Source organism: Vombatus ursinus, unplaced genomic scaffold, assembly GCF_900497805.2.
Source record: "Vombatus ursinus unplaced genomic scaffold, bare-nosed wombat genome assembly UNPS02010304.1, whole genome shotgun sequence".
In the NCBI taxonomy this organism is placed as follows: domain Eukaryota; kingdom Metazoa; phylum Chordata; class Mammalia; order Diprotodontia; family Vombatidae; genus Vombatus; species Vombatus ursinus.
The window spans coordinates 5,075,801-5,089,602 of record NW_020950082.1 but is presented as its reverse complement, the minus strand read 5'-3'; the positions used below and the strand labels follow the sequence as shown (position 1 = coordinate 5,089,602).

At 35.6% G+C, this 13,802-nt stretch overlaps 2 protein-coding genes across 2 annotated transcripts in view; one reads left to right on the top strand and one right to left on the bottom strand.

The window, feature by feature from the left end:
* STK24 (serine/threonine kinase 24) overlaps positions 1-13,802 on the bottom strand; it is a 134,697-nt gene that overhangs the window by 73,077 nt on the left and 47,818 nt on the right. The window contains exon 2 of the mRNA XM_027854104.1: positions 8,493-8,723. Within this exon, the coding sequence (XP_027709905.1) occupies positions 8,493-8,723 (231 nt within the window). The remainder of the gene's footprint in view (positions 1-8,492; positions 8,724-13,802) is intronic.
* On the top strand, positions 957-1,235 carry LOC114037286 (putative 60S ribosomal protein L37a). Its single transcript, XM_027854105.1, has one exon. It carries the CDS (start codon positions 957-959, stop codon positions 1,233-1,235), a length of 279 nt encoding a protein of 92 aa, XP_027709906.1.

The window sequence follows — 13,802 nt, the reverse complement described above, 5'->3', positions numbered from 1 at the left end:
TGTCTTTCAGAGGCTACCATTACAAAACACCTATCTGACTCTTTTTTTAGGTATTTCTGACAGGTCCTTTTTTGCCATGGACCTATACTGGCAGTATGTTGAAGGCTATGGACCCCTTTTCAGAATTATGCTTTAAAATAAAGGAAGGAAATGCTAAATTTCAGTTAGAAACTAATGAAAATAAAGATGTAACTTCTTTCCCCATCCAAGTCTGGGGTCCCCTGAACTCTTTCTGTGGCCCCTAGGTTAAGAATTCCTGCCTTAAAGGCAGAAAAGGTGCTCAGGCAGCCAGCCCAAATTATTCACATAGGTACCAAATTCATAGTTCATGCTTCCACAAATGTTAACAGTTAGGTATTTATTCACTCAACATGTGTTTATTAATTGCCTACTATGTGACAGGCTCTATGCTAGGCACTAGAGATACAAAGAAAATTGTTCCTGCCCTAAAGGAGCCCATATTATCCTGAAGAGAGGTGTGGAGGTTGAACACATATGCAGAGAATAAAAAATAAACTATGTCATTTCGGGGTGGGGAAAGGGATAAAAGGGGCACTACCAACTTGTGGGATCAGCACAGACTTCCTGTAGGAGGGGACCCTGGATCTGGGCTTTGATGAAAGTTGAAGACTCTATACTGATTCTATGAGCCACAGAATTCTAAGTTTGGAGCTCTCTAATGAACCTTTGCAGCTGCTACGGATTTACATTTCTACTTGGCTTTAAGGCTTACAGAGTGACTTTACAATAAACCCCAGAGGTAGACAGTTGAAGCATTATTACTCAAATTACCAGTAAGCCAGCTGAGGTTTAGAGACATTAAATGATTTGACAGGGTCCAAAGCTAGCAATTATCAAAAAGACAAGAGTCAAACACAGACCTTTTGATTCCAATTCTAGGTGCCTCTCTAAATTAGTTAACAGCCTCTCCGAGCTCCAGCCTTGCAACTGGCAGCATGGCTAAACATACCAAGAAGGTCAGAATTGTTGGCAAATATGCAATACATCATGGTGCATCCCTCAGAAAAATGGTGAAGAAAACTGAAATTAGCCAGCACGCCAAGTATACCTGCTCCTTCTGTGGCAAGACCAAAATGAAGAGACGAGCTGTGGGTATCTGGCATTGTGGATCCTGTAGGAAAACAGTAGTTGGTGGTGCATGGACCTACAATACCACCTCTGCAGTCACAGTCAAATCTGACATCAGAAGACTGAAGGAATTGAAAGACCAGTAAAATCTTATCATCTGTAGCCCATAGTCCAACTATAAATGGGTTAATTTATGGAATAAAAATCTAAATAAATAAATAAGTTTATAAAATTCTTCAAGGGTCCCAATGGTCAGTTTTAGAAATATTAATGTTCTTTCAACTCATATTTAAGTGAAAGGTCTTCTTTTAATTATTACATAAGAATCTATTGTTTTTAAAAAAATGGCACACATTGAACCCCGCCCAGCACTCAATTTCCTGCTGTGTAAAACTAGGGACTAGAATGATCTCTAAGGTCTCTTCTAACTCTATTTTGATTTCCTGGGTAATGCCTAGCATATAGCACGTGCTTAATAAATGCTTGTTATCAACTGACTAAATACTTTTCTTATAGGGACTACATAGGAAATTTAATATAAATAAAGAAGCAGACTATATATTTTTACAACAATGCTTAGATTAAGTAAAAACATTATTTGGAAGAACCAATTTTTTTTTCCTGAGGTAATACATAATGCAAAGTTAATAAAAAAAGCACACTTAACACACTTTTTTCAGGAATACATCTAATTAACAAAAGCTTAGGCTGAACTAAAGAGATTAACATGCTTTGCTGAACATTTGTTCCTATTATTAACAGTTATGCATACTCCTTTTAAGAAAGATAAATCATTCTGCCTCAAATTGCATAAAATTGGTAAGACATAATAAACAACACTTCCTATTGACAGAAGCTGCCTCTGCAGGGCAAATATTCACCTTTGTATTCCTCTGCCATTTATTAATCTATCCTCTTCTTTTTATAACCCACGAACGGATAAAAGCTGATGTCTCAAAAGTAACTAGCCCTTGAAAGAATGCTCAGCTATCAACAGCATCACCAAATCTACTACATTAAATAAAATGAAAAAGTCAGAATATTTGAGTGTCTTTTTGTATCAAACCCACTTAGGCTGAAGACATTGATTAAAACCCCCAAACATTCATTTGCTCTTGGCCTATTTTGTCTTGAAGTAGAAGGATGAACTCTACCAAGGCTGGAATTCATCAGAAATATGACAAAGAGTCCTCTTATGAGCCACACAAAACAGGTCCTAATGTTTCGGGTGGGGCATATCAGAGAAAATCTCTCAATCCTACATAATTCTTAAGAGAATGTTGTGGCCAGTAGTCATCTTGGCAACCAAGACCAAACTATAAAAATGAAAGAACTGCCCAAATTTTACTTCAGACCGTAGCAAATTGGCAAAAGTGACAAAAGACAGGATAACCATTGGCAGTTCTGTTGGCAGAATTGTAGAAAGACAGATACACTAATGCATCGCTGGTGGAGCTATAAATTAGTACTTTTTGTCATAGCAAAGAGCTGGAAACAAAGAATGCCCATCCATTCAGGAATGGATAAACAAAATACAAAACATGAAAATAATGGAATATTACTATAAAGTAAGTAATAATGAATATTATGAATACAGATAAGCATGCAAAGACCTCCATGAATTGATGCAAAGTGAAGTAAGCAGAGCCAAGAAAATAATACACACAAAGACTACAACAAGAAAAAAAACCACAACAAATACTAGTGTTGCAAAATTAGAAAGTATTAGTTTGGCCCCAAAGAAGACATGAGAAGATATTTATCTCCTCTTATTCCTTAATTTTTAAAATGAAGGGGTTGTCCTAGGTGGGTTCTGAAGTCCCTGCTAGCTGTAGATTTCTGTCTGACAGGTTCCTGTTTTCTAAAGCCAACAGTACCCAGGGGCAGCTAGGTAGCACAGTATATACAGCACCAGCCCTGAAAGTCAGGAGGACCTGAGTTCAAATCCAGCCTCAGACCAAACACTTAAGCAAGTCACTTAACCCCAATTGCCTAAATAAAATAAAAGATTAATGAAAGTCTTCTCATTTAAAATTCCACTGATTACATATTCAACATTTTTTCTTATACCTGAAGAGAACCTGATACTGAAGAAAGCACAAAGGATACGTAGCTTTTGGTCCTCAAGTTCTTCCCCACATATATTTATATGATGTTCATAAATATAACTTTAGTTGAGGCCTTCAAAAGTGAGTTATAGTCTAGGAACAATAATACAGATAGGTAATCCCTCTGTTGCAAGGTGAGAATCGGTTCAGTTGGCTCAACACCAGTTCCATTTTACACCTCTTCTGTTCCCCTTCTGTCCCTTGTGAATGAGCTTCCACACTCTTGTCTGGTGGCATCCATGTGCTGACACTGGGGAACATCTGACTAGTGGACAGGAATGCCTCTTTTTTCACAGCTTTTAAGGCTTATTACCCTTTTTCCAAGTCAAATAAGTTTTCCAGCTCTCCATATATACCACATTATCATCCTGATTTTGCCGCATGTAATGCACATATCACTGGGCCAAAAACAAAGTGGGATGATTTTTTTTTTGTCTTTTTAAGACAGAAGAACAGAAATATTAGGAGCAGGGGAAGGCTAGCAAGGTTGTTCATGTCTTTCAGGCATATAAGAGATTAAATTAAATTCCAGGCACAGATCTGAACCAAAATACATTTTCAGAAACTAATTTATCATGCATGTTTCTAAGTGTTCCTAAATTACAGACGTCAATACACAAAGTTTGTCATGAATTAATAGGAAGAAATATGGGGGGAAAGTAGGATCAAATTAATACTCAGCTGAGAATGTTATAATCACTCTAAGTCCTCTATTAATCAATCAACCAAATCAAATTTATTAAGCACCTACTACTAACGAGCCAGGCCCTGGGGCAGTAAAATGTACATAATTCTAAGTTTTACCAAATAAATTGTACTTGACACTTGTGATATCTCTTCTCTGATCATCCCAAAGAGTTCCTTTATAAGGAAATACTCAACTTTGACAATTTCCTTTTGAAATTATTATTATTTTTGGTGCTGTCTTCATTTCAAATATGAGAAATTTAGGCAAAATAAAGTGAAAGCCCAAGTCAAAAAAGTAATAATTAAATCTAGAGAAATGTGAACCCAAGATTTGACCCTCACTTTTCTGTCTTGTTTTCTACTGGAGACCATGCCTCAATACTAAAAATCAGTCGTAGCATCATTTCCAATATCTTGACTTTACATAGTGATTCTCTTCTGACAAACACAAATTACATCTCTTACCCCAGCACAATCTCCTTTTCTTCTCAAAACATTTCTTCAGAGTACAAAGCACACAGAATGGTAAACTACAGTTTATCCATAATAGTTGGGGGACAATGGGCTCTTAGTTACCATATACAGTAATACCATATTGTACATCAGTTTTCAACTACACTGAATAAACTTTAATATATATTTTATGGTACAACAAACAGTTTTGGACCTTGTAAGCATCTTGAGGGCAAGGACTATCTAACTTTTAAATTTATATCCCTACCACAATACCTGGCACTTAATAAGAGCTTAATAAATGCCCTACTGATTGAGGCCCTTACTCATGTTCTCTTAGCCACTTCATTCCTTTTAAGAACATCAAATTATCATTGTATAACTGCAAAGTGAAATAGTAAACTCGTTACCCGAGTTCTAGATAATGAAGTATACTACAGTATGTTAACTACAAAAACTGGCAGAATCTTGTTCCAGAATAAAAATGAACAACCTACACATGCTTTCACAATCAGGAACTAAGACAGGATACACCAGGAAAATGGTTCTTGCAACATACAAAAATGGGGAGGTATGGATCTGCCAAAACCCAGGTCCCCTGAGTGGGTCAGGTCAATTTCTCTCTCAAGTAACACTGTCTTGTCTATAATACAACTAACTCACTTATAATACTTCCAACACAGTTTTCTGGATTAACTGAAACATGAGATAGCTTTTATAATGATCACTAGGTGATGAAAAAGTCACACGCTTAGTAACACATTGCTGTAAAGTAAATTTACCTAAAACAAAATCTTATAACATGGAACATGAAGCCTAAAGCCCCGTTTTTCCTAATTCTACTTAGAGAACTAAAGTCAGCAGCCATGAATGTGAGGATACTGAAGGGTGGCAAAAGTAAATAAATAAATAAACCCCACATAGTACCACCATACACAAAACTATGGCACAGTCCTACTTTTTTCTGGTAAAGTCACTTGTCTATCTCTTATTTGAAAGCTAAGATTATGTTCATTTAACTTCCATATGGTCTGATTCTCAGTTTTTTATTCAGTCAAAGACAAGGTTTACTAGAACATCGTCATATTGGGCAGACCCTTAAGGAGTCTGAACATGAGTAAGCAGTGGCTAGATTTTAAGAATCCAAGCATCTTTATGGAGACAAGATGGACCTTATATATAGAAAGACTGTGGGAGGGCTCTAGTATATAGTCTGATTCTTAACCACTCTTCTAAGCCAAGGCATGTTTGAAGGGGAAACAATAACATACAGTAGGCTAAATCCTGCTAATAATTCACAGGGAAAACAGAATCAAAGGTCTGGAATTTTTAATTCAGATTTATAATACTTAATATCTTTTTTGCAAGATTTCATTCTCTGATATTCTTTTAGCAAAGGAGCACATAATCTTCTATTTCAGTGACTTAAGAAAAAGATGTAATTTTTCCAAACAGGCTATACTGTTATTTAGCACACAAATGTCACTGAATATTTGTAGAACAAGCAACTTTGTATATTAAATGTACTATGTACGTAAAATGAAGAACAGCATTATTTCTAGTTTTAATTATATATCTTCATTGAAAAGAATTCACAGAATTTGAAAGTTGGAAAGGGCCTCAAAGATCATCTTGTTCAACCCCACACACCAAAGGAATTCTCAACTTAATACTCTGAACAAATGGTCATCTCATTTATACCTAAAGATTTTTAAAAAGAGAACAAAAGTTCACAATTTCATATATAGTCCGCTTTTTTGTTGTTCTTTATAATGGAAACATTCATCTGTGTTAATGATCATAATGTGTGTAATAAAAAAGAAAATGAAAACTTTAAAAAAAGTTTTGCCCTATCTGAAGAAAGATAGAGAAAAAAAGTTATCCCTGAACTATCCTGCCATCAAAAAAAGGGGGGGGGGGGGGGGGGGGTAGATCACAAAAACCAAAACTGACAATTTTAATAACATGTTACTTTTTAAAACTATACACTGCTTTTGTATGAACAAAATTAAGATATCTTATCAAGTGGCACTATTTACCTCAAACATCTCTGATATTAAATACATATGGGGGAAGTGATAAAAATGCATGATGTCCCAAAAGTCTTAGTGCAGTTTTAAGTCATAACAGTTTAGAAGTACATTAAGACTTTTGGGATACCACCTATAAAAGATAATGACTTCTCAAAGAAGAACTGGTTGAATGGGGAAAAATACTTGTATTAATGCCTGAGATAAAGCTCTGATATTAAAAATGTATAGAGGACTAACAAATATATAAGACCAACAGCAGTTTCCAAGTTAGCCTTATAAGAAGCTAAAGGATATAAACAATTTTCAAAAGAAGAAATGCAAACCATTAATATACAAAAAATGCTTCAAATCATTTTAAGAGACACATAAATTAAAACAATTCTGAAATTTCCTCTCACTCTCAGCAAATAAGCAAGATGATAAAATATAAAATTAGTCAAACTTATAGAGGCTGTGGGCAAAATAGGCACGTTAACACACTACTGGTAAAACTACCAACCAGTCCTATCGTTCCAGTGAACAATTCTGGAATATATTATTTCATCATAAGAAATAATGAATTTGAGTGATTCAGGAAATTTCTAAGAATTTTCTAGGAACTGAGGCAGAATGAAAAAAGCAGAATCAAGAGAACAATATATATACATTGACAATAGTGTAAAGAAAGACATCAAAATTCAAATCAATGCAGTCTTGACTTCAAAAGATTGATAACAATAATGATAATGAGATATAGTTTCCCACTTTCAACAGAACAATAGAGGGTAAGTGCAAAATAAGGGCATATGTTGTTAGAAAAAGTCAATGTGTTCCTTTGTTCTGCTTAACAATAAATTCACTTTAAGGTAGGATTCTTTGGTTAGGTTTAATTCAGAGATGTTTCTAAGGAAGCTTGTTATACTCAAAGCTGCTTATAGATGAGGAGTTTTAAAAATATAAAGAGGTAACTTGTGAAAAACTAAAACTATTTTGTTAAAAACATGACCATCCTTCCAAGCTGAGTATCTTAAAACGTCCACTCAATAGTCCAATGATTCTCAAACTTTTTACAAACAATCCTCCTATCCTTTTTATCATTTTAAAACTAAAAACACCTCCAACTCCTCTTTAAGAAAAAAACAAAAACTAAACTAATGTAGTTCATATATTCTTCTTAGTATCAGAAGATACTAATATAGCAGAAATGGAGGGGGAAAACTCAGAGGTAAAAGGGACCAGCTCATTCTACACACAGCTTATAGTTCACTATTGTGTTGTCAATACAAATAAAATTCCAGTTTCTATAAGAACCTCCTCAGAATTCTCCAACAAAACAATCCTCTGAGAGTTCCTAATCCCCAATATAGAAAACACTTTATCAGGTCAAAGAACAAGATGTGACTTGAGGTGGAGATGAAAAAAGAAATGAGTGGTATTCTAGTTCTTCTTTAGAGAAGACTAATTCAAGTGGGCCTCCATTCACTTTACTTGACTCATAAGGGGAAAAGGAAAAGGCAGGAAAATATTGCTCCAACACCACTGAATAAACACAAATCATGGTTATTGTACTTGTACCGCGCCTCCAATTTTTCCTAAAAGGCATTATGATGGTTTATTAGACCAAGAGCCTGAAAAGTAAAACTAACACACAAATTTGTATGTTCAATTGAAAAAAAAAATTTCAGGCAGTATTCAATTAAATAATGTAAACTTTATAACTGGCAAACTCCTAAGTATAAAATTGCTAAGTCCATATGAATTTTATTAAGAATTCTTTCTAAAATCAGGTAATCTACATTGGTTGCTAAAATAATTTAAGAAGTTCAACGTGTTCTCTTTTCAAGGACAAAGATCCTAGACTACCACCACCACCCCAAAACTGAATTGAATTTTAACCTCCAAACAATTTGTCCTATAATAAATATTTACATTATCTCGCAATTTTAAATGTCACCAATGTACAAACCCAGAAGATTTATGCTTTAGATAGCAAAGTCTACTTGACTGCAAAGGTCAAAATGTTTCCTCTTCTTCTCTTTTGAAAGCAAGCTACGCTATCCAAGCCTTTCACATAAACTCTCCACATTATCTGCAAAAGGCTTCACATTCAAAAATCGAAAGAATTCTTTAAAAAATTTCTTACCTTAAGATAAGATCCATAATACTTGGTGACATATGGACTGTCACACTGACTCAGCACTGTGATTTCTTGCTGAATGTCTTCAATTTCATCTTCTGCTTCTTCCAAATCAATGATTTTTATGGCAACTACTTTCTGAGTCCGATTGTCAATGCCTTTAAACACCTCGCCAAAGGAACCTTTTCCAATTTTTTCAAGTTTTGTAAAAAGCTCTTCTGGATCTGCTTTTAGATTCTATTGCAGAGAAGAAAAAGATGGGGGGGGGAGGATAAAGTTATTTGCATTGTCATAATGGGATTTTTCTGTTTAGTTCCAGACATAATATCTATGAGAAGTCTTCTAATAATTTAACTTTCCTACATTTATTTAGAAAGATCAGGCTTCTAAGTTTCAAATACTTGCTAAACAGTTATATGTAATATAAATTAAAATATGTCAGTATTTATAATTCCACATAGTACTTCTTTACAAAAGTAAGAATACAGATTTTAAACAAGTGTTGATAAAGAGAAATAAATGTTTCAATATTTTCCAAAATAAATGTTTAAGACTCATACCAGAGCAGTTAGGTGGCAGAATAGATAGAGTGTGGGGTCTATAGTAAGGAACTCTCAGTCTTCCCTAGGTGTGTAACCTTGGGCAAATAAGTCACTTAACCCCATATGCCTCAGTTTCCTCATCTGTAAAATGAGCTGGAAAAAAGAAATGGTAAAGCACTCCAGTATCTTTGCCAAGAAAACCCCAATCTAGGTCACAAAAAATCAGGCAAGACTGAAAACAACTGAACATTTTCACTAAATACTAACATCTTAAGAAAATCATCAGGCTCAGTTACAGTGATTGTGGAAAAAGCAATAGCCTTGGACCCAAGAGACCTGGATTTCAGTTCTGACTGCTTTTGATTGTTTAGGGAAATCACTTAACCTCTTTTCTTCCTGCCTTACTTAACTCATGCTACTGATCTGACTGGGTTGTTTCAAGGAAATTAACTTCATAAACCAAAGAGCACCACATAGGATCATGGATTTAGAGCTGGAAGGGACCTTAGTGGCCATCTGAGTCAAAATCCCTCCTTTTACAAATGAGACTGGAAAAGGTTAAAGGAAATTGTCCAAGGTCACCCAGGAAAGTAGGAGGAAGCCTGGGACTGGGACCAAGGTCCTGACCTCAAAGCCAGCATTCTTTTCATAACTTTCTGCAAATAAAATGTCTTATTAATATCAGTTTGGTGAAATGGCATGATATTGTGAGCGAAATGAGCACTGAATTTTTTCAGAGGACCTAGGTTCAAATTCTGACTTCTCTTTATCAATCCTATGACCTTGGAGGAAAGTTCTAATTCCCCTCTCTGGATTTTAGCTTTGTCACCTCTACAGTAACTAGCTTCAATGAGATGGCTTTATAGCTCTAAATCCTATGTGTCTATCTGTGTTTCTATTAGCTAGTTTTAATCTGTGAAATCTGTGAAAAAGAGGCTGGAACAAACATTTTTAAAGCATCTTAACTAAGTTTCCCCCCTACACTGCTCCCCCAAAAAACTCTTTCAACCTTCCTGATTCATGAACACTCTACTTGCAAAAACTATCAGTTCACTTTGCTGGAGTCCTGGTCAGAAAGAAGTGTTCCTCAAAGTCTCAGAATTCTCTTCTAGGCCAAGGTTATAAAATGCAGTTTTTCAAAGAAACAACATTATGACTGGCTGTTAAGTTTGCAGACTACCAATAAAAGCCTTTTAACCCATAATGAAACTGTAGCAATATGTAAAGTGGATCAAGGGAAGATCACCTAGAGAAAAAGGAAGAGCAAAAAAGTGGGAGGGATGTAGACAGGGAGGGAAACAGGAAGAGAATTCCATAAAGTATGAGTAAGTAAACTAAAAGGGGAATAAAATAAATCAATTTCAGTTACTCTTTCCTGAGCTTTTGTGCCACTACTTAGATAGCACAAAGACCCAAGTTCAAATCTGACCTAAGATACTAGCTATGTGACTCAAGGTAAATCACCCAGGGATGGGGAATCTGTGGCCTTGAGGCCACATGTGGCCCTCTAGGTTCTTAAGTGCTGGCCCTTTTACTGAATCCAAATTTCTCAAAACAAATCCTCTTAATAAAAGGATTTGTTCTGTAAAACTTGGACTCGGTCAAAAAGCTGCACCTAAGGACCCAGACGGCCACATGTGGCCTTGAGGCCACAGGTTCCCCATCCCTGACTTATCCTCTGTCTGCCTCAGTTTCCTCAACTCTAAAATGGAGAATAATAATAATAACAGTACCTACTTCACAAGGTTACTGAGAGGATCAAATGGGATAATATTTATAAAGTGCTTAGCATAGTACCTGGCACATACTGATGTTAAATAATATTCTTATTCCCTTCTCACCTCCATCCCCCTTTATAACACTGCTTCTTGGAGGAAAAGCATCATCCTTTCTGAACTGACCTTTCTAAACCAAGAGTTCTTAAATTGGAGTTTACGGGCTTAAAAAAATAACTACATAATTGATTATGTATTAAAAAAAAAACAAAACATTATTCTGGGGGCAGCTAGGTAGCGAAGTGAATAGATAGCAGCCCTGGATTCAGGAAGACCTGAGTTCAAATTTCACCTCAGACACTTGACACTTATTAGCTGTGTGAACTGGGCAAGTCACTTCACCCCACTGCCTTGATCAAAAAAAAAAAAAGTTTTCTTCAAAATGATCCATAGGCTTCATCAAACTGTCAAAGGAGTCCATGAGATAAAAATGGTAAAGAACCTTTGCTCTAGGGATATTTCATTCCCAAAAAGTATGCCTACTGAAACAAAAGTGCATGTAATTTCACCCTTTTCCCACATGGTCATTAACCATAATAAAATTATACACTTATTAAGACAGTAACCTATAATAAGCAGACTGACAGTATATACCAGTCTTCATTTCTCCTTAAAGGTATATGCTAAACATATCAATTACCATATTTTACCACATAATAGTTGCAGATTTTATACCAAATATTTTTGCAAAAGTGGGGGTGCGATCGTTGTGAAGCTTTTTTTAAAAATTGTGCTGGCATTACTTAAAAATCATTTATTACTAAATGATCTTTAGTGCAAGATTAAGATGCATGGAACACTCCTTTAAAACTGAATACTGACAATGCATGTGTGCTGAAAATTTTAGGCTCACAGCTCTTAAGGTGAAATAAAGGCGTATCCATATGCCACTAGTGAATACATTGCTACTCTGTTTACCTTTAAGCAGTGGGACAAACAGAATTATATTATGCGACAATTACGCAATGAAAGGTTATAAACCAATTATTTTGGACTGAAGAAAAAACAACCCAAAAACAAAAACAGGGTGCAACAATTATGAGGTGAAATACCATAGATTACTACTACTTATCTTACCAGGTTGTCGTGAGGAAAGTACTTTGTTAATTTTAAAGCACTATATAAATAATCTGTCACCATTATGCTGCTCCATTATAATATGCTTTATTTCTTTTAGAATAAACACAGAAAACCTTACTTTAGATCATGGAGATAACGTTTCAAATGTCTTCATAGGCATTATGTAATCTTCAGAAAATGGAAGGCACAGCCTACCTTCTTTCCTTGGCCAGGTGAAAGATTATGATTGTGAAATGTCACATATATTTTTGCTGAATTACTTCTTTTTTCCAGTTTTGTTATAGAGAAAGGCTAGTAAGGATTAGGGGCACACTCAGAAATGAATGTGATATAAAAACAAAAATATCAACAATTTTTAAAAATTAAATGCATAATAATAAGTTTATAAAATCTACCCTATGTAAGTGAAAAGTCACAGACTAAATCTAGAATTGTTCTGTAGCCCTTCAGCAAGTTTTTTAGAATACATAAATTTATTTATAAATAATGCACATGTACTACTGTCCTAATTATAATTATGCAAAAAAATTAAAAATAAGATAAAGATGAAATGGCATTTGATCCTACAGTCAATAAGGGACCCCCTGAAATTGAAGAAATAGGAGAATGACACAGACTGGCCTACTCTTTAGGATAATCAGTTTGACAGCCATCTGGAAGGTTGGAGTGGAAAAAGGAGAGACATAAAAACAGGAGGCTACTGAGTCTAGGAAGGTTGTGACAAGAGCCTGAACCTTGTGGTAGTTGTGTGAGTAAAGAAAAGGAGGCAGATGCCAGAGACAAAAAATTTCCAATCCTGGAAAAACAACACTGACCTCAATGGCAATGAAGGACAACAGTCAAAAGCTGGAAAACAATATTCCAGTTTAGCAAACTGTGTGCTGTCCTTTAACTTGGTTTCAGATAGGTTAGGAAACAGTTATTCTCTCTACAACTTCTGCCACTGCCTTTTTTAAAAAATGCATATCCAGAAGAGTCTGCCACCTGTAAATTTAGCAGAAGTAATGGCTTTGTTGTCACATCTGTTCTCTAAGACTCTGAGTCATTAAGAGCCTTTTGCCACTGTGTTTACAACTGGAAACCTGGCTGAAAACTGTCTGAGTTAAGACATATGCTCTGATAGCTTGACACTGAATGCAGTATGGTCCTGTAACACCTCTATTCTTTGCCCTTTGGCAACTCTTCCTTCAACTATCTAAGTGCCTCATCGTTGCATAGAAACATAAGCCAAAAATCACACAGCTACTTCAAAAAGCTGCCCCAGAGTCTTCTGTCAGGGCTGTTCCTTCCAGAAAGTATTTCTGATGAGGGGGAGGGGAGGACAGATGGGGAAGGAACTAAGATTAGTATTTAATGAACAGAGTGCTGGGTTTGTGTCAAAGTTAATACAATGAAAAGAGTGCTGGGTTTGGGGTCAGGACCTTGGTCTCAATCCCAACCTCCCTGTGTGACCTTGGAAAAGTTCCTTTAACCTTTCCCAGCCTCATTACTAAAATGAGGGGTTTGGACTAAGAAGGCCAAACCTTCCAGCTCAAAATCCATGATCCACATGGTGCTTTCTGGTTTGCAAAATTAATTTCCTCACAACAAACCAGTGAGATTGGTAGCATAAATTAACACGGTAGTATTATCATTATCACTGTAGCATGAGTCAACATTATGGTTACTATTAAAAGCTAAAAAAGCATCTTTCATAAAGTATTCCTAAGGATTTTTTCCTGAAAAACTTAACTTGAATTAAAATGGTCAAGTTAATTTACTTCTCTCAAGCCCAGGCCTGACACCACCCTTACCACACTATTCCTTCAAACAAACAGTGGGTGCTGGTTAACTTCCCACTAAAAAAGAAGACAGAAGAGAGGTGCCAGGAGCAAGGTGTTTCCACAAAAGGCAGGAAGCACAGGGTATAATCTAATACA